Source organism: Nyctereutes procyonoides, unplaced genomic scaffold, assembly GCF_905146905.1.
Source record: "Nyctereutes procyonoides isolate TBG_1078 unplaced genomic scaffold, NYPRO_anot_genome, whole genome shotgun sequence".
In the NCBI taxonomy this organism is placed as follows: Eukaryota; Metazoa; Chordata; class Mammalia; order Carnivora; family Canidae; genus Nyctereutes; species Nyctereutes procyonoides.
Window position 1 is genome coordinate 7,277,994 of NW_026575026.1, and position 19,639 is coordinate 7,297,632.

The 19,639-nt window shown below is 37.8% G+C and overlaps 1 protein-coding gene across 1 annotated transcript; it reads right to left on the reverse strand.

The window, feature by feature from the left end:
* Positions 1-5,483: 5,483 nt before the first annotated feature.
* Positions 5,484-19,014, reverse strand: ENAM (enamelin). The gene is made up of 8 exons (XM_055315311.1): positions 18,961-19,014; positions 17,097-17,165; positions 16,930-16,974; positions 15,985-16,026; positions 14,163-14,429; positions 12,762-12,824; positions 10,831-10,881; positions 5,484-8,339 (listed from the first exon to the last, which is right to left on the reverse strand). Exons 1-8 carry the CDS (start codon positions 19,012-19,014, stop codon positions 5,484-5,486), a joined length of 3,447 nt encoding a protein of 1,148 aa, XP_055171286.1.
* Positions 19,015-19,639: the final 625 nt, after the last annotated feature.

Consider the following 19,639-nt stretch of genomic DNA (forward strand, 5'->3'; position numbering starts at 1 on the left):
AGAAACAGCGGGTCTCCAGGTTCCCGGGTGCGGCTGCCTTTCGGGAACCACAGCGGTAACGTCCGAAACCTCTGTTGTCCCCTAGTGGTTAATTTGTGAAACACAACGCATGTGCATTTTTTTTTTTTTAAGATTTTTTTATTTTATTTTAAGATTTTTTACTTATTTATGATAGACACACACACACACAGAGAGAGAGGCAGGGAACAGGAGGAGGGAGAAGCAGGCTCCATGCCGGGAGCCCGACGTGGGACTCCATCCCGGGTCTCCAGGATCGCGCCCTGGGCCAAACGTAGGCGCTAAAACGCTGAGCCACCCAGGGATCCCCTGCATGTGCATTTTTTTTTTTTTTTTGCATGTGCATTTAATACACCTTTCGTTTAATGCTCGAAACTGCCTGAGATATAAAGAGATGAAATAATCTTCTTAAGATTTTGAATATAGTATATGGAAAACCTATAATTGGACCCAAGAGTCTCAGACTCCAAAGCCATTGCTCTCACTGTGTTATCCTGTCTAAAACACATTTTCAGACTATTTCTCTCAGTAATCCCACTTCTGAGGAAATAATAAAAAATAGACAAAGAGGCATAAAGATATTTATCACAACATTATTTATGATAATGAAAATTTACAATAAACTTTGCATCTAGCATTAAAAGGAATGATAGTAATATTTCTGAACATTTCGCAGACAATGAAAACGAAGCTTTCAGTATTTTTGATTGTATGGAAATTGCTTATATAATGTGAAGAGGGAAATGTAGCATATTTCATAAAGGAGTTACTTTAAGGCCCCTGTTCCCCATACACACATATGAGAGAAAATAGGACAAAATACTAACATTAGATGGTAGGATTATGTGTTACTTTTATTTGCTTTTTAAAAGGAAATATTTATTTCCTTTTACTTTTCATTAGTTGCCAAATATTCAAAAGTGTGTATTTTGTTATAAAATATTAATACTTATTAATTTTTATTTTTAATTAATTATTAAATTTCGGGAAATTCTGAATTTCTATTCATTTATAAAATGTATTTAAAGAAAAAGTGATGTTTATTTAGCATCCATTCTGTGCTCAGCACAGTGCCAGATGTTATGAGGGATATGCAAGGAGGATGAGAAGTGGGCCTCACTTTTTAGGAATTTTCTTTCTCCTTCTATAGGCAGAACTAACACAAGAGAAAAGCAATAGTGATAAAAGACAATGTGTGATTAAATACAAAAGATGATGTGCTGTGAGCCCTCAGGGAAGCTGAGGATATTGGGGCTGGGGTAGTGTTAAAGGATTTATTAATGAAATAGAATGGGAGTAGAACTTGCTGGAAATAACAGGAGTCATGCAGAGAGACAGGAAGAAGCATAATGTGAACGTAGGACTGGCCTGCTTCTCTTTCTCTTTGTGTTCCCTATTCCGCTTACATGCTTCATTTATGCATGTCCCTTCAAGTTGGTAATATTCAGTTTCTTCAGTGGTCAAGACCTTTCTGTCCCTCACCTGGTGAGTGTGCAGTTGTTCCTTATTTATAGGAAATAGCCAATCATTTTGCCACTCCAACTTTGGTCTACCAAGTAGCTAATTCATCATCACCTGGTGATATTCATAGTGTTCATAATACAGAATCAAAGGTCCCCATTCTAGATGAGGGAATAAAAATCTACATCTTAACAGGAGTCATGTGCACAGTAAAGCTTGCGTAATGCTCGTGTAGCATGGGACGCTGTCAGAAAGAACCTGAGTCCTCTGTTGGAGATACAGCTGCCAGCGAGATTTTATAGCTCAGGGACTGACAAGGTCCCATCCAAATAAAATTTCCTGCCATTATCCTATTGTTCTTCTGTAAATATGAAATGATTAGCTTCACTCTTTAAGGGTGTGCATATTAGCCAACATTTGGGAAGGGATTTTTTTGCCAAGTTAATCACGGCCAATACCTGCTTTGTGCATGGTTATTTGGATAAACTCAGAGGAAATTACTGTCCAAGTTCTGAAGAAGCACAGAAAGGCAGGGTGCTGGGTCCTCAGGCAGATGAGCTGGAGCGCTATGAGAGCAGAGGACCTTGCCCGAGCAGGTGACGGAGCACTGAGGGCAGCTGCATCCATTTCACAATTTTGTCTGTGTCAAATTATAGTTTGGTTGCCTCCTTCTCTATTTGAAGCATTTTCCTCTGCCAGTATGAAATTTTGTTACCAGCTGAATCTTGTTTCTAAATGTTATTGGCTATGAATTTAAAATGAGAGGAAGGGTCCAGTGGCTGATATTATTGGATGGGGGGGTGACGTGCAGAGGCAAGGAAAAACAGGTGGCCAAAACCAAAAGCTATATTCCGTTGTGAAATGGTGACGACCTATTTTCCATCAAGTGTTGTTTTCTTCTGAGTTTTCATTGGGAAGTTGGCCTGAGTCACAATGAAATCCTTGAGGTTTTGTGAAGGAGGGACAAAGTTGTTGATTTCAAGTCCAACATTTCTAGTTCCCCTTTTGGTTTTTAGAAACAAAGTTTGGTTTCCTGAGGGCAAGACGAATCTTCTTAAGGGTCTTTAGTGTCATGACTGAAGGAGACAGGTGGGAAGCAAAGGCAGAGACGTGCCAAGCAAGTGAGAGAAATAGCTGAAAGGTCATGCCTTGTGAATTTTCCTTGAAATTATATAAAGTTGAGACTCTGATATGAGTAACTAAAATAAAACATGTTCAGGGGATCTGAGAACCAGAGAAAGAACCTCCATGACCATGGCGACTAGGCCAAGTTTTTAGAGGTAGCTGTCCCCACATTTCATCATTCTACTTTGCTTCCTACTTAAAGTGAAAAAGTGTAAGATTTCCCCAGCCAACTGGATCTATGGCCGATACCTTCTAGAGAAATCTATTGTAGGCTATGAGACAGAAAAGCTTGTAAAACAGGTGTGTGTTCATTTTGGATTATCTTCCATGTTTGTTATCCTCAGGCATCATTTTCTTATTTTCTATTTACTTATTGACTAAAGACACCAGCAGGATATAGCCAGTCATTTTAGAACCAGCAGGTGACAGCCTATAGACATAGGAACTTGCCATAGAGGTGGGGGTGTGGCAGTGAGGTGTGGGTGGTAGAAAAAAAGGGGATTACTCGCAGAGCCTTCTGTCTTCACTGTAGGCACCTTAACCTTAGGGTTTATTGATAACTTACCAACGACACACAGACTAATCACTTTATTGTAGGTCACTCAGGCCTGGTGTCCAGTTTTGTACAAGGATACCTGAGCTGATGAGAGAGAGTGATTTTCTACAGAAGCATTTCCCTCTCCCCTTATTTTTCACTCTGTATCCTCAAATTCAATATCTATAGATATTTCTGTCCCATTGTGCTTTTACATTTTACATTATGGAGGTCCTAGATGATAATTTAAGCCATGGTGCCTCATAGGTGAAGATGTGTCAATACATCTGCCAAAACAAATATATGATTCATATATTTTATGAAATATTGAAGTGAATGCGGATTTTACAATGAAAGTATTCATATCTAGATTAAAGATCATTTAGAAAGAAAATGAAACAAAAATGTACTTTTATTTTGATGAGGATAATTCTTTAGAGACAGTATTATATAGAAAAAGTTAATGATTTTTCAGTGTGTGATTAAAATATAAAAGTGTGAGTGGGGGGATTTTAGTGACTAAATAATAATACCTCTAAGATCTACCTAAATAATCTACCTCTAAGATCCCTTCTTACCCTGAGATTCTATGTTCTGCAAATGTTGCTGAGTATATAAATCTACAGAATATGACATGGCTAATTCAGTATCTCATATGGTTTACCCACAGGGAAAGCACACCACAGGATTTTCATGGGAGTTTTGAAAGCCATTTTAAAATTGGTAAATCAATATTTATTGGTATCTACTATGTGCAAGACACTGTGCCAAGACCTTCCGTAGACTCAAAGGACAGGATTCCTTTCCTCTTGATGTTTTCAATATTGTATATTCTAAAGTATCTCAGATCTTCTTATAGGAAATTTTCTCCTAAGAAACTCCTTAGAGTTAGAAGTAACTTTCTAGATAATTCTGAGCATTCTTCCCCTCTAGGAAGGAATATGCTGATAGTAGGCCAAAATGCCATTATTAAAAAACAAAACAAAACCCCTGGATGTATTCTAGCAAGCAATACAGAAATCTCTACTTTACAAAATAATTTACACTATTTAATCAGGATATGATGAAACTGCAGATAATTCTACCAGGACACGAAAAATAAGACTTTATGTTGGTAGTAGCATATGCCAGTACAGTCACTTAAACTATTAAGGAAAATTGACCATTGAGTGTTTCTCTTCTTTGATTAGGATAGTGTTTCCCAAAATGTATTCTCTAGATCCTGCAGAATATGAATTGGTGATGGGGTGTCACAAGTCCCACCCTTTTTATCTGGATGCTCAGTCCCAGAGTGGCAGTGTTTCCCTCCCCACATTCTTAAGCCTTGTCTCCAGGCTGCTAGTTCTAGGTCACTAGCCTGTCTTCTCCCATACTTCTTGAATGTGTTCCTCTGGCTAAGCTGTATCTATCTGGTAAAGGCCATAAGAAAGTTAAAAACAAAAGGAGGTACCAGTGTTTACTCTTTCTGAAATATGTTCTACAATGATAATTAGACTGGATCAAAAAACTAGCATAGAATTTGGAAAGTGGACACAAAAAGCAAGAGAGATACATTGTCTTAAGATATGAAAATGGTGTAGCAGGAAAAAAGATAAATTGAAGGGGAGAAGGTCAGAGAAGAAAAGGATTGATTGACAAGTGATCCATTGGGAGACAGAACAGAAAGATGGGAAGAGGGGAAAGCATAATGAAGCAGGTCGAGGTAAAGACTAGTGATGGTTGATGATAGCGTAGTATGTAAAAAGTGACAGAAGGTGGGAAATATGGGGAAAGAAAGATAGGGAGCTATTTTGACAGAAAGAAAACACAGAAGGGAGAAAGGAAATGATAAAGAGGGAAGTGTGGGAGATTAAAGATGTCAGAAGAATATTAGCTAGGAAAAAGCTTGACAGAGACCAACATAAGAAAAAACTGTACAATCACTTGGATTATACTGATATGTAGATATCCATACATAAAATGGAAAGTTCATCTGCCTTTCTGTCTTGCAAAACCAGAGAACTTTGCAAGTATGGAACTTTGAAAGAAAATGGAAGAATCGACAAACAAAGGGAAACCAACCCAGACAAGTGGCTTCCAAGTTTCAAGGTGATGGAGGTCATAGCCCTTCTGCTTCTTTTTAAGGTCTGTGTTAACTAGTGGCAGTATGGAATCTAGCAACCCCTGGAGGCCCAACCTCATCAGCATCACCTGGGCCACTATGCCTATTGCTGGAATGGGGATAACTTAAAGATCACCAAGAGGGTCAGATAATTAATTGAGTCTGGGAGCGGGGAATGTTGGGGAACCACTGTAGAATATCACATATTTTCTTTCCCCAAAGAGTGTTTTGTTGCAATAATCCCTAGGCCTGAAGCAGCAAGCAGTCTTGTACATGGTCCTGTGGATTGGTCCCTAATTGAAGAGAATCAAATGGAGTGTGTTCATCAGCACTAAGTGGGTCTACATTTATACTTGGAAACTGTGCCTCAGTAGCTAACCTAGACAACGAGTTAGGATTTTCGGTAGGCATAATCGGCTCTTCACCAAATGGGCCTTGCCTTCCAATGCTAGATGGAGTTCCTGTGCTGGAGGAGTGATACTTTGTTATTTTGGAGCCAAAGCATGGTAACTGTATGATGCTTGATGGTCTTTGTTGCTGCCTGTCACCCTCATTTCCTTGCACTTCACTTTGGAGTCCTTCTGGCTCAGGGCCTTCATCAGGTGTACCAATAACAAGTTGTTCAGGAGTAAGGTCAACGGTTCTTTCACTGAGCTGGTTGTCTTCAAATATCTCTTCCAAAACATTGTTGCCATCTCCTCCAAGATCACTTGTGAGACAAGGTGTATTCTTTGATTGAAGGGAACCGGCTTCAGGAAACGGCATAATTCCCCTTTGGCTCAGTTGATTCTTCATAGAGCATGGTGTGTTCCTCCTCAGAGTGGACACATCATCTCTAAAAGGACTTAGGTTTTGACTTTCTCCAGGCATTCTTTTCTCTGAGCTGTTTCTTTGGCCAGGTAGGTCGCTGGTAGGAGAGATGGTATCTCTTGCATGGTTAGCATGACTATCTTCTGTGTACAGAGGACTGGTGTCTTCATTCTCCCCTGGTGCAAGATCAAAGGGTGGAGTGTAGTCCTGTAGAGCAAGTGGATTGTCCTTGTGTCCTGGGGAGCCACCAGCGCAGCAAGGGCCTCTCTGGCTTAGGTGAAATACATGTGCTTCTTTTTGACCTGCTGGGTAACTTGGAGGAATTAAATCTGGGAAAGCCAAATGTTCTCCCTCTGGTGAATTTAACCTAGTAATCTGCATGCCGTAATTCAAATTCTCACCTTCACGCCATGTTGGATTTTTCTGAAGCCCAGCTGGGGAATTACTAGGATAGGGCTGGTTCTCTTTCTGGTGTGGTGGACTAGGGGGCGCTTTGTGTAAAGTTGTTGGCTGATCCCAGTAATTTCTGTTAAAATATGGCTGCCTTTCTTTCTGTCTTTGGGCTTGAACCCTGTGGTCCCAGGAGTTCCAAGAAGGAAACAGAGGGCTTTCTTCTTGTCTGACAGCATTATTAGCATAATAGCCCCTGCTCTCCACAGGTGGTGGTACAGTGGGAGCTGTGTTATATGATGGAAAATTCTCATCTGGGTTCCAGGGGTAAAACTCACCATAAGGGAAATCCTCCCTGGTTTTTGATGGATTATCTAAGGAATAGGGAAGGTATTCCTTTGGTTGATTTACGCTATATTGCTCGCCTTCATAGTGCCTAACTATTGGATCTTCTTTAAAGCTTGGCTCTTCCATACCCCATCTACTTTGTCCTGGGAAAGTTTCATCTCCAGTTGGATCAGTTGGGTCCTCTTCATTGTAAGGGACTGTTTCTTTCAGCTCTGGAGTATTTATGGGATACAGCGAATTTTTGGGTTGCCCTATTGTGTTGGGAGAATCATCTCTCTCATCCCATCTATTGCTTCTAAGGTATGGTGAATTTTCCCTGGGATCATAAGAGTTATAGTCAGGGTAGTAAACACCTCCCCTAGAGCCCTGGGAAGGAGGAGGTAAGAGTTCCTCCTGCCTCCCAGGATCTTCCTTAAAAGATGGAGAGATTTCTTGGTGATGCCAAGTATTTCTTCCAGCAGGAAAATGTTCTCTTGCAGGGGAAGGAATTTCCTCAGGGAATACAGGTTGATATGTACTGTGCTTTAATTCTGGCCGATTAGTTTCTGATTCATATGGGTTTCTTCTTGGCTCTAAAATAATCCCTTTGGGCAAATTCTGGCTTTGGGTTTGTCCATCAGAATTTGGGGCTCTTCTGGAATCTCCTCTTGAGTAATAAGAGTTTTCATGTTGATCAACAGAATTAAAATTTGGGACTAGCACGTTACTCTCAGGGGGAGACAGTTTATAGTTTGATTTGTTAACTCCATAATCTTGAGAGTTTCTCCAGGGGCCAGATGGATCCCTTGTAGGAATGACTATTCTTTCTTTTGGGCCCACTGGTTTCTCTCCTGGATTTTGGATTTTTTCATTGTGGACAACAGTACCATGTTTGGGACCCAGAGGAGCAACATTGGTTCCCATAGGGTGTTTATTTGGTCCCTGAGGCTTTCTTCTGACATTCCCCAGATTTCCTGCATGATTAGGAGAATTCCCTCTTGCAGTAGAAGCATAAGCCTTACGATAGATTGGATTTCCTGGACGCATTGCTTGTTTGCGTTCCAAAGCAAAGGAGTTCCACCGAGGACCCCTTTGTACCTGTTGATTTCGGTAAAAAGGCCCATTCTGTCTGTGCCCCATGAAAGTACCAGTGGGACGCCACTGTCTCCCTGCAGGAAAATTTCGGATGTTAGGATTTGGATAATTTTCATGAATATTTGGCTGATTTGGTCCCCATGAGATTTGAGTTCTTGGTACTCCCTGGCCTGAAATATTAACTGTAGCCGGTGAGATAACCCCGTTTTGAGCCGTAGGATTACTCACAGTGTTTGGGCCAGGGCCACTGTTTCCTGTTGGGCTGGTGTCATTTCCACCCTGACTCCCTCCAGGATTTGGTTGAGTAGAATTAGTCTCGGGACCTGTTGAATTACCCGAGGGCTCAGCGGCCGGACTCTCTGCTTTAGGAGGATCTTTTTCTTTGGGTTTTTCAAAATCTTGTTCAAACATCTCTTCTGAATAATAAGGAGGACGACCCCCAAATCCCTGATATCCAAAATATCCAAAGTAAGGATTCTGTAGGGAAGAAGGTGGAAATTGGTAATTACTCTTTGTTTCCCACCATGCTGTGGGGTGGAATTTTTTTTACTGTAATAGAGAAATTAGCCACATGCTTCTTTTAAAACCAATAGCTATACTTTTTTTCTTCAAAGTTAATTCTTTCTGTTCCCTTCTGGTTCTCTCTTTGAGTACTCTTTCAGACTGTTAGTTCTCAGTTTTCTTTTCCTAGGCCTGGATCCTAAATCTGAGAGGTTTTTGTCTTTTTAGAAAAGGATTCCATTTTCTATCCTTCTCATTCTTCTTTTCTCATTTTGCACACCTGCCTCAAACAATCTATTGCAGGCCAAGTTTTTCAATACAGATACATATCAGTGACCCCCAATGCCGTAAGTCTGGCCCATGACACTCCCTCCTGAGGCTGAAGCAGCAATACTGCATCACTGAAGATCTCATGGGTACCTGCAATGGACTATGCACCGCCCCCCCAAACTTCCTTCTCCCATATTCTATATCTAAGCAACATTTGCCACTATCTACCCAGTTTTCCAGGTTTCTCCTTTTCTCTATTTCCCCCAGACAATTAATAACCAAGTTATATAAAATCTAAACTTCCATCCTGTCCCTCTTCCTTTATTCCCAGTACCCTTGAACTATTGGAGTAGTTTTCTTATTGGTTACTCCGGGTATAATTTTACTTCCGTCTAATCTTGTCTCTCCACTGCCGTCAGAACAGTAGAGGCTGGGGGTGGGGGGTGGTGGAACTTCTGTCACTTTCCCCTTTAAATATTATTTAAAGTTGCCCTTACCTTACAAGATAAACTCTAAACCCCATATCATAACATAAAAAGCAGCATGGCATGGTCTAAAGAGTGGAGCTCTAGACAGATATGGGTTCAAATCCCTGTTCCTCCAGTATTAATAGTATGACTCGGGGCTAACGTCAGTTTATATATATTTATTATTTGTAAACTCAGGATAATAAAAGGATATCTATCTCATAGGTTGTCATGAGGGTCAAAAGAGATAACATATGCAAAGCTCTGTGCCTGGTACTTAGTAAATACCTAGTAAGTGTTATATGTTATATAACACTGCTGCTGCCACCACTAATAATTTTTTATGATCATCTGGCCCATAACTCTTACATCTGGCCTCATTTTCTTCCCCTTGTACTTTATGCAGTTGTAAACCACAACTACTACCTGCAGCACTATTCACAATAGAACCTAAATGTTTATCAACAGGTGAATGGAAAAGGCAAATGTGGTCAAGATATACCATGGACTACTACTAAGCCTTAAGAAAGAAGGAAACTTCAATAGATGACAACATGGATGAACCTTGAGGACATTATGCTAAGTGACATGACAGGAGGAGGAAAACAGACTTTTTCATGCCTATGCCGACTGCCTGGGCCCTTATGCTTTTATTTTCTCACGTTATTGTTTTGAAAATTTGAAGTGCCAGTTTCTGGGTTGCAGGCAATTATCTGAATCATTTTTATCTGGCAATTCTAATTTCAAAAGGATATTTTTATTTTATTTTTAAAAGTTTTTTAATTAAAAAAAATTTAAAGTGTGTTTGTTTATTTAAGCAATCTCCATATTCAACGTGGGACTCAAACTCAGGCCCTCCAGAAGGAGAGTTGCTTGCTCTTCTAACTGGGCCAGCCAGGCACACCTTTTTAAAAGCACCTCATGGCATTACTTCCAATGTCATTATTTTAACATTTAACATTATTTTAACATTTTAACATTTAACATTTTAGCTCCCTTTCCCAACCCTTCATCCTCCAGAGTCATTTCACTGAGGACATATCATATTTTTTAGGGAGAAAAAAGGGAAATAAGCTCTAGGGGTGGATTTCCATGCCACAATCACTTTAATGACTTTTTTTGATGACACGGGGGCTAGAATATTTTAACAATGTATCACTCTGTGACATGCATTTGGCTCTTCTAGTGTGGTGGGTAGAGAAGCCATTGGATGGGGTGTCAAAAGAGCTCTAAGTTCAATTTATCCACTAACTCAGTGGATAGTAGTTGAATAGTAATTTACCTTTTTGGGGCTTCAGTTTATTTGTTCAAGGAAGGAGTTAGATGATTACTTAATTCCCTTCTGGGGGTAACTTTCTAGGATGTGTTTCCTTCCTTCTGTGCTTTTTAGTTGCTCCATCACTGTCCAGAGTCCAAAGACTCTGGAACAAAGGTTATTAGGTTATCCTTCTTAGAGAGTGACAGAGAATAAAGGAGAGAAAAAGAGAGGGAGAGAGAAAAGAAGGGGGATAAGGAGAGGGAGGGAGTGGGGGAGAAAGGGAGAGAGAGAGGGAGAGAGTTCAGTACATGTAGAGGAGAAATGATGTATTCATTTTTGTTACTGGCTTTTTTCTTATATCACAGGCACTTGAACTACAAATTCATGTGTTGAATTTTAAAAATAGGAATTAAAAAGCACAGGCTAATGGATTGTAATTCCTAATGGGGAATGTAGCTCTACTTATACTCACCCCGCCTTCTTCATTGCTGACTGGCGGACGTCCATAACCTGGTGGTACCCTCTGAAATGTGCAAAACATAATGAATGCAAGAGAAAACCACATTCTATACTGCCATTTGCTTGTACAACTCATGGTATCTAAAAATAGTTCAACTCAGTGATTGGGTGTTAGCATTGTTAGTTTTCAGCTTTTGAGTCATTAGCTCTCACAATCTATCTATTAATTCTAATTATTATAATTATAATCCATCAGTGAACACTGGCAAATACAAAGGCTTCAGCTGGATTCTAGATTATCCTACTCAAAATACCATGTATGGCTGCATCTCCTAGCAGTCACCCCATCCCATCACCCCCAACACACAGACAGATGGACAGACAGACACAGACACAAACACAGAGACACACAGACACACAGACACACACACACACAAAAAAAAAAACACACACACGGCATTGGGGGGGGAGAGATTTGAGTGCTATTAGGATCTAAACATCCATATTAGAACATATAACAATGGAGATTAAATAATGATGCTATTTTTAGAGAGTCTGTGTCACATTTAGGATGACAAACTGACAATTTCTCCTGGATTATTACTATAAGGTTTTTGTTTTTTTTTTTTTTTTGAGCAAGGTTTATTTTCCTTTTTTTTTTTTTTTTTTTTTTTTTAAGGTTTATTTTCCTAATCAAACTTGGAGGCTGAGTGTTTGCTCAGGGGAAGGTTTAGAAAATTATTCCAACTCCCACAGACCTTCAGGAAGTTCTATGTGGATGGGATCATAGTTGAGCATGAGAATCATGTTTATCTGCTTTTTGAATCTTTACCTGGTACTGCCTTAGTTAGTAAATACTTTATACTTATATAAAATTATACCCAGAGTAACCAGTAAGAAAACTACTCCAATAGTTCAAGGGTACTGGGAATAAATAAATAAATAAATAAATAAATAAATAAATAAATAAATACTTAGTTCAGTATGGCCAATGAAAAAAAAGTCACTCTTTTAAAGAAAAAAAAGTAAGGAACTCTTACTCATTGAGTGAATCGTTCCTTATTGATAAAGAGTCTTCTTGGTTATAGAGTTATAGGCAAGAAAAACCAATGCCATAAGCAAATAAAAAATCATCAAATATTTGCTGTTTCTGTTAGTTAAACAACAATTGTCCTTTAAACTTTTCTTTACTTCAAATAGTTTATTTTGTGATTTAGATTTTTAATGCCTGTGATGCAATTTTAATATTATGTTCTATTTTATTTTTAAGATTTTATTTATTTATTCATGAGACACACACAGAGAGAGACAGAGGCAGAGACACAGGCAGAGGGAAAAGCAGGCTCCTTGGAGGGAGCCCGATGTGGGACTTGATCCCAGGACCCCAGGATCACGCCCTGAGCCAAAGATAGACACTCAACCGCTGAGCCACCCAGGCATCCCTATTTTAATACTTTTAAACTTTAAAGGATTCTTGTAAATATTAATCTTGTAAGATTCTTTATAATGAAATATCTGTGGCTAGAAGTAATAAGATATCATAGCAAGCTCTTAATCTAATCATGGCTTATCTTATGATTTTCAAACTCTATTTTGTATCAATTTTCCCATTACATTAAATAAAGACAATATTTGTATTTTCTATTCTCTTAGGGAAGTGGGGGAATAGTACTGAAGTAACACAATCCTTTAAAATCAATTCATTAAGTTATTAGTAGTTGTTTGGTGATTTCAACTGTTCATGTCACCAATCTGAGTAAAAAATTCATTAAACCATTTTTTTCCTACATGATTACAGATATGATTTTTTTTCATACTCTCCATATGCCATATGCCACGTGATTGGCATATGGTATTCCATTTAGAGAGTATGAACTCATACCAGTATGAGATATAACATGTTAGCATTAGTTTTCACTTCTAGTATAAAGAAAAAAAACTCACGTGTGGAACTTGCCATGGTGGCTGTTGATAGAGAAATAGCCCATTGCCAAATGGTGGGAATGCCTAAAGAGAAAGCAGGAATCACAGTGATGCAGAAGTGAGAAGAATAAATGGAAAACAAAACAAACCTATTAAATACAATTGTTCAATACTTGGGAGTCTGCATCTCCCTTTGCATTAAACTGTAATTTCCTTTTTTTAGGCCTGAGTTGATAAAAATAACAACAACAACAACAACAGTTAGTATTATCATTAAACACTTATGTTCTAGGTACTGTGCTGAGCATTTTATAGAGGTAAACCAATTAAATCTTCATTTAAACACAGAAGACGTGTGACAAAGACAAAGACATTTCCTTTCCACTAAAGATTCTGAGGTTCAGAGAAGTTGAGTCATTTGCCTATAATCTCTTAGTTGGTAAATGATCCAGGAGTGTCTTTTCATTCAGTTTTATATTCTCTACATCTATAATAGTGTCTGATAATAAATAAATAGTATCTGTTAATTGATGAAGAGACAGCATTTTAGAAGTTTCACACTGGATAGTATCTTGAGAAACGATTTGCACATCTTCTTGCTTTCTGTCAGGACTACTTATGCCACACAGAAGTACTGGAAGCAGTGTTAACCTTTCAGGTATTTGGGATCATCAAAGCATAGATCTGGAAGGAATTTAGAGATTATTTCTTTACTCATAGGGAACCTGGAGTCCAGAAGGGTAAGATGACTGCTCAAGATCATTCAACTAATAAGGGCTGGGGATAGAACTTGAATCTCTTTTCCCTTACTCTTCATGTTACAATACCATGCTGTCTCTGCATTTTAAAAATAGCCTCTTTAAGGTTATAGTATTTTGGTGATTTTTTTAAGAAAAGATTTTTTATATTTATTTGAGAGAGAGAGAGAAAGCATGAATGGGGGCAGAGGGAGAGAGAGAAGCAGGCTCCCTGCCAAGTGGGGAGCCTGAGGCAGGGCTACCCCAAAACCCTGGATCATGATCTGAGCTTAAAGTAGATGCTTAACCAACTGAGCCACCCAGGTCCCTGGTAATTTTTTTTTTTAATGAAAAAAAATTTTTTTAAAGTAATTTGTACACCTAACGCAGGGCTCAAACTTGTGACTATGGATCAAGAGTTGCATGCTCTACTGACTGAGCTGCCCCTATTTTGGTAACTTTTAATCAAACAAAGGCTGGCAGGCTGAACCTACCAGGCGATTTTCAGTAGGTGGTGCAGCATCACCTTAGAAGAGTGTAAAAGCTAAAGATTCGATTTCATACATAGCAGTACCTGTGTTAAGGAACATTGGATAAATTGTGTATGTGGCTATGGTATAGCTCTCCAAATCCCTCTGAGGCCACTTATTGACTCTGGTTTGGAATTTTGCAGGGCAAGCCTCACCTGCGGTGGCTGGCCTTCCTCTTCTGGCTGTGCTGGGGTAGGTGGTGGCTGCTTTAAAGGTCGCTTTGGTGGTGGTTTTTTTGGTTGAGGCTGGTTGGGTTTCTGAGTCTCTGGGGCTTGATCAGTCTTGCTCTTTTGACGTTTGAGTGCTGAAGGAGATTTCTGTGGGTGCCCCGTGTTGGGTGGTGGTTGAGGCCACATGGGCATCTGGTACTGTGGGAAGAGCTGAGGCATACTATTCCCATATAAGGGGCCCAGCTGTGCCATCTGCAAAGATAGCAAATAACAGTCAAATTGTGGAAGGGCTGAGATTCCACCTTTATTCATCCACTAATGTTAGTCTCTAAAACTCAGCCAAACTTCTTAAAAATTCTATGAAACTTAACAATGGAAGCCTTCAGATCTTTAGCATTTCTTTAAATGTTGTCTTATGGAAATAATTTCAGTTTTTTTTTTTTTTTTTTTTTTTTAGAAAACCAACCAAACAAACAAAGCAAAAGACAGAATTAGGTGAGAAATTTCATTTTAAGAATTTGGCTGATAATTTTCTAACTCTGAAGCACTGACTCACGTAAGAAGTGTACAAGTCAGGTTACAGAGGAGTTGACATCAAACTCAACACTCCTGTTACTTGTTATAAACTAGAAAAGGAGAAAAAGCAGAAAGAAGATAAAGGAAGTGGGAGTGACAAACAGAAAAAAAATAATGAAGAGAGAGAGAATACAAATTCTTTGTATGAACATCTTTATATGGTGCCTATGGTTTTTGGTTATTGGTGAATTTTCATTAATTCCTTCTTCATTATCAGAATCTCCACAACTTTGAGGCTGGCAGGGAAGCAAAAGTAGTTATAATCTGAAGAAGCTAATTTATGAATTGACCTCCTATAATGTCAGTTCCCATTCAAACATTCCTACTCTAGTTGAACACCAGTCTCTATTCCCAGTCTCCACTAATCAGTATCTTGCTGTCTGTTGGGTGATAACACAAATACATCGTAAACGCCATGTGGAATAATGGAAGGGGAAATTGTGAATCTTGCATTATGATGCAGAATTTCATGCCAATTAACTTGATGAAAATTTCAAATCATGGGCAAAGTCACTAGAACCGAGAATGAGAGTTTGAAAGAGTGAGGTCAATCAATACTTGAAGAGAAAATTGACAAGGATGACGACGATGGTAGGTGAGAAGGTTTCAAAGAGAATGGCTTGAATAACAGAATAAGAGGAAATTGATGGAGTCCTTGATCTTTCCCCCCAGTGGTTCTTACGATCACCACAAACGTCCAGAGTGACATATAATATTGCTATACTGTCATGTAATTTTTTCAGAAAAATTATGCCAAAAGATCCAACTGATACATGATTCATTATTAGTTGGTTCTAAGAATTAGCACTAATGGTTAACCCAAATTTATTTAAAAAAATCATTGCTACATAATTTTAGTGTTATCTTTCAAGATAATCCATATGAAATTTATCCCCCACACACATACAACTGGAGTATTTACTATGCTATTTTTTGTCCTTATTATTTGTGAATGTAAGTTGTGTGATCTTTTCCCAGCACCCATTTCTCTTGAATATAAAGAATGTTGGCAATTAATAACTGATTTTTATTTACATAAGAGAACAACAGTAATGAATAAGAAGAAAATTTGGGGTAAGGAGACAGGTGAGACTTTTCTCCCTTAAAAGTCTTATAATGATTACACTGTAATTAAAACACTGGATTGGTATCTTTATTAGCTATAACAAACTTTATAATGTAATTATCTGTGTATAAATAAGAAATTGTCAGAATACAAAGCAGAACTTACATGTGGGGAGTTCATAAAGTTGAATTGACCATATCGCATCATCTGTAACCAAAAGAATCCAAAAATACAAAGTGAAAACTTTTTATCTAATCAATCCACAGATCACCAGAAAGAAGTTGAATTTCTGATTTTAACATATAGCAGTCATAATGTCTTTTACTAGCTATGCATGAATTTAAATTAAGTATGCGATTAAAACCTTATGTCACTTTAATTTTTTTAGTTGGAATTTTATTTTGAAAAGAATCAAAATAAAATACAGAAAATAAAAATCTTGTCAACTTTGAAGTTTTTTTTTAAGATTTATTTATTTATTTATGATAGACATAGAGAGAGAGAGAGAGAGGCAGAGACACAGGAGGAGGGAGAAGCAGGCTCCATGCAGGGAGCCGGACGTGGGACTCGATCCTGGGACTCCAAGGATCGCGCCCTAGGCCAATGGCAGGCGCTAAACCACTGAGCCACCCAGGGATCCCAACTTTGAAATTTTTGAATGTTCTACTCAACTTTTGAAGTTCTTGATTTGAGAATGTGATAATTCTATGAAAAGATGATTCTCCTTTCGGATGTACATTGAATTTGGCTAATGACGTTGGCCATGAGTCATGTAGAAGATACTATATGCTTATGTGTCTACCTTCTGAAAACATTTGGTACAAATGTCTATCTTTGCTGGCTTGAAAACTTAGCAAAGAAACGAACATTAATTATACTTGAACCCATATTTACACTAACCTTGGAAAGGAATATTGAAGTATGTAAGTGTGTATGCTGCTGGGGAAATTACTACTTTGCCTTGACTTGGGAGTTTAAGTCTTTCAAATTTCCCTCTTTCTGTCTCTTTCATAAGAAATTTTATATAACAGAAAGTTCTCCTTTTTTTAATGGACTCTCAGGACAGGGCTTAGGAAAACTTCTCCCCAGAGACTTAATTAATATACATACCTCCTCACTTTTACTGCTAAATCCAGGCATTCGAGGCATTTGCATCTGGTAGTGAGAGAATATTGGTGACAAATTCAGAACACCAGTTGAAATAAACCCAATAATTATCTCCAAGCTATGCAACAGTAGAATTCAAAGAAAAGTCCTAAAAAAATTTTGATACTCACTGGCATAGCAAAAGAATTACCAAGCAGACCTAGAAAGACCAGGAGAATCTTCATTTTTCCACTTGGTACCTGGAATACAAAACTGGATTTTATTTTTGGACTGTGAAATGATTCCACTGCTGGCACTCTGCCCAGCTGTCTGTCTGTCACGGAGAACACAGAAATAGACCATGGTGGGGGCCTCCGCTGCCATTTTTGCTTTATAAGAAACTACTAGTTATTACCTGGTACTGTTCTAAACTATGAAAAGGGTCAGGTTAAAAAGGAAAGATAAAACGGAGAGAGAGAAAGAAGATTGATACTTGAGAAGATGGGAGATGGTTTACAGCACAGGAATATGGACTTTAGAAACTAGGAGTTTACCTGAACAATATGAATATTGGTGACTTTGAAGTGCTAGTTGCTAGGCTGGTTTAGAACAGCATAGTAATGTCCGAGTATGATCACCATTCAGGATGATCTCAGTTTCAGTAAGGGTGCAATCCAAAATCAGTACTTTGAGCTACTTTCTAAGATGCCATAGACAACATTCCATTATATAGAGACTAATTAAATAAGCTGGAATATTCCAGAATCCTATCCTTTTATTCTTTCCTTTATTGTTTTTATTATTGCTTTTATTATTATTTCATTTAAAAAATCATTTCCATTCAAGGGCTGGTCAGAGAAATAGGAAAATATAGGCAAAGGTATATTTATCACTCTGCTAGATACTTTGATTAAATATATGGAGGAAAAGATTGAAGACAGTAGAAGTGAAGTTTGAGAATGTGAACTTACATGTGAAGTTTGAGAATGTTTTCATGGATTTCATTTATCGCCCTCTAGTTATTTATGCAAGCCTTGTCTAATTAAGACTTGTAGTTACATCTTTGAACAAGGTTTTTTTCTGAAGTATTTACTTGTGTAACTCCTTAAGAAAACTGTTCTATTTGCATATGCAATAGAGGAGAATGAAAGTTTTAATCAGAATGATTTATTTTCGTGGTACATCAGATACAACACAATTCCTAGCATATAGACACCAGTAGTTGCTCAGTCTTTTTTGTTCTTCCTTCCTTTTTCTGGGCATGAAATGCATCTAGAAGTATTTTGAGCCAATGCCATCCTTCTGTTTGCTTCCCATAGGAGCAATATAATTAAAGGACACTTCAGCATTTTCCTAAATTATACGTGTAATCAATTACCTTTTATATATCAGAAGAATCAGGAGAGTTTAATTAAACAGAGGAAGCAGTAATATGTAAATGCCTTTCCTGTTAATTAAGATTTTTAGAATAACGACATTGTAGAAAATTAAAAATAACAACTAAAGCTAGTGTTTCCAGTATAGGCTCACAAGAACACAAGGAAACTGATAAAGAGAATATTGGGAAATGTGTTCTTTTCTAAATCTACTTTCTAAGATTATGGCCCAGATTTTGGGTAACTTTTGTTCGTTTAATTTCTCTCTTACCTAATCATCCATTTAATCTCTGTAGTAGCTGTTGCTGAGATTTTTGATAGTGTTACACACTTGAATAAGAAGATGTAATTTTTTATTTTGCCAGTACAAAGTGCCACTTATTTTCTCTTTTGTAAAGTTAATATATTATACTGGACGACTGATAGTTTCCTTCCATCTCTAAAAATTCATGATTGGATGAAAGTCTCTGATTAGCTTTTTTTTTTTTAACAGAAAATAATATGCATAATGGTTGCTATGGAGTACAAAGACTATGTAAGTTCTTAAGTTTTCATCCCATCTTTGTTTCTCCTGGCATATTTAATAGTGTTTTACCCTCTCAAGTGTACTTCTTACAATATTTAATATTTAGTTAATATGTACCTGTATATATTATAAAAAATGAATGAAAATACTCACCAAGTTATCTAGCTTAGGAAGAGAGGCTCCATGCCTGTACTGAAACAGCAACATTTTTTCACCAAAGTTTTGAAAAATACAGATTTGGCATGAGAAGAAACTCAAACACAGAAATGAGACAAATAAGTGAAATGAATAACAAAACTTCAGCTCTAAGGCAGCGCATGTCATGTTAATTATTTTCTCCAACTATCACCTTAATAGAGGGGCTTAAAAATCAAGCCAAGTCTTTGTTGCTTTAAGAGAAGGGTAAAAGCTAAATCAGAGAGAAAATGGCCCAGGAACGGCATTTTAAGATACTTCTAATGCAATGTTGACAAAACTTGACTGCTCTACAGGGAGATGTACAAAAGCATAATATTAAATGAGATCTAAATAGGTTGGAAGAAGAGTTAGAAGAAAAACAATTGAGCAAATAAACGTAGTTTAAAGTTTTATCAGAAGATCAGTATGCAAACAATGACTATATAACCAACATCAAAGAATGCAATAAGGAAGTCAATCAATATCTATGAATTCAGTTCATTTTTGACACTCTGTTATTTATGCTGATAATCTCTAATACTCACCTGATGCCAGTTAGTAGCTCCAATATATAACGAATAACTTTTACTTGAACTTTGTTAGCCTGTCTTTGAAATATATTCTTACTGGTCTATGGTATAAATACAAGTTGCTG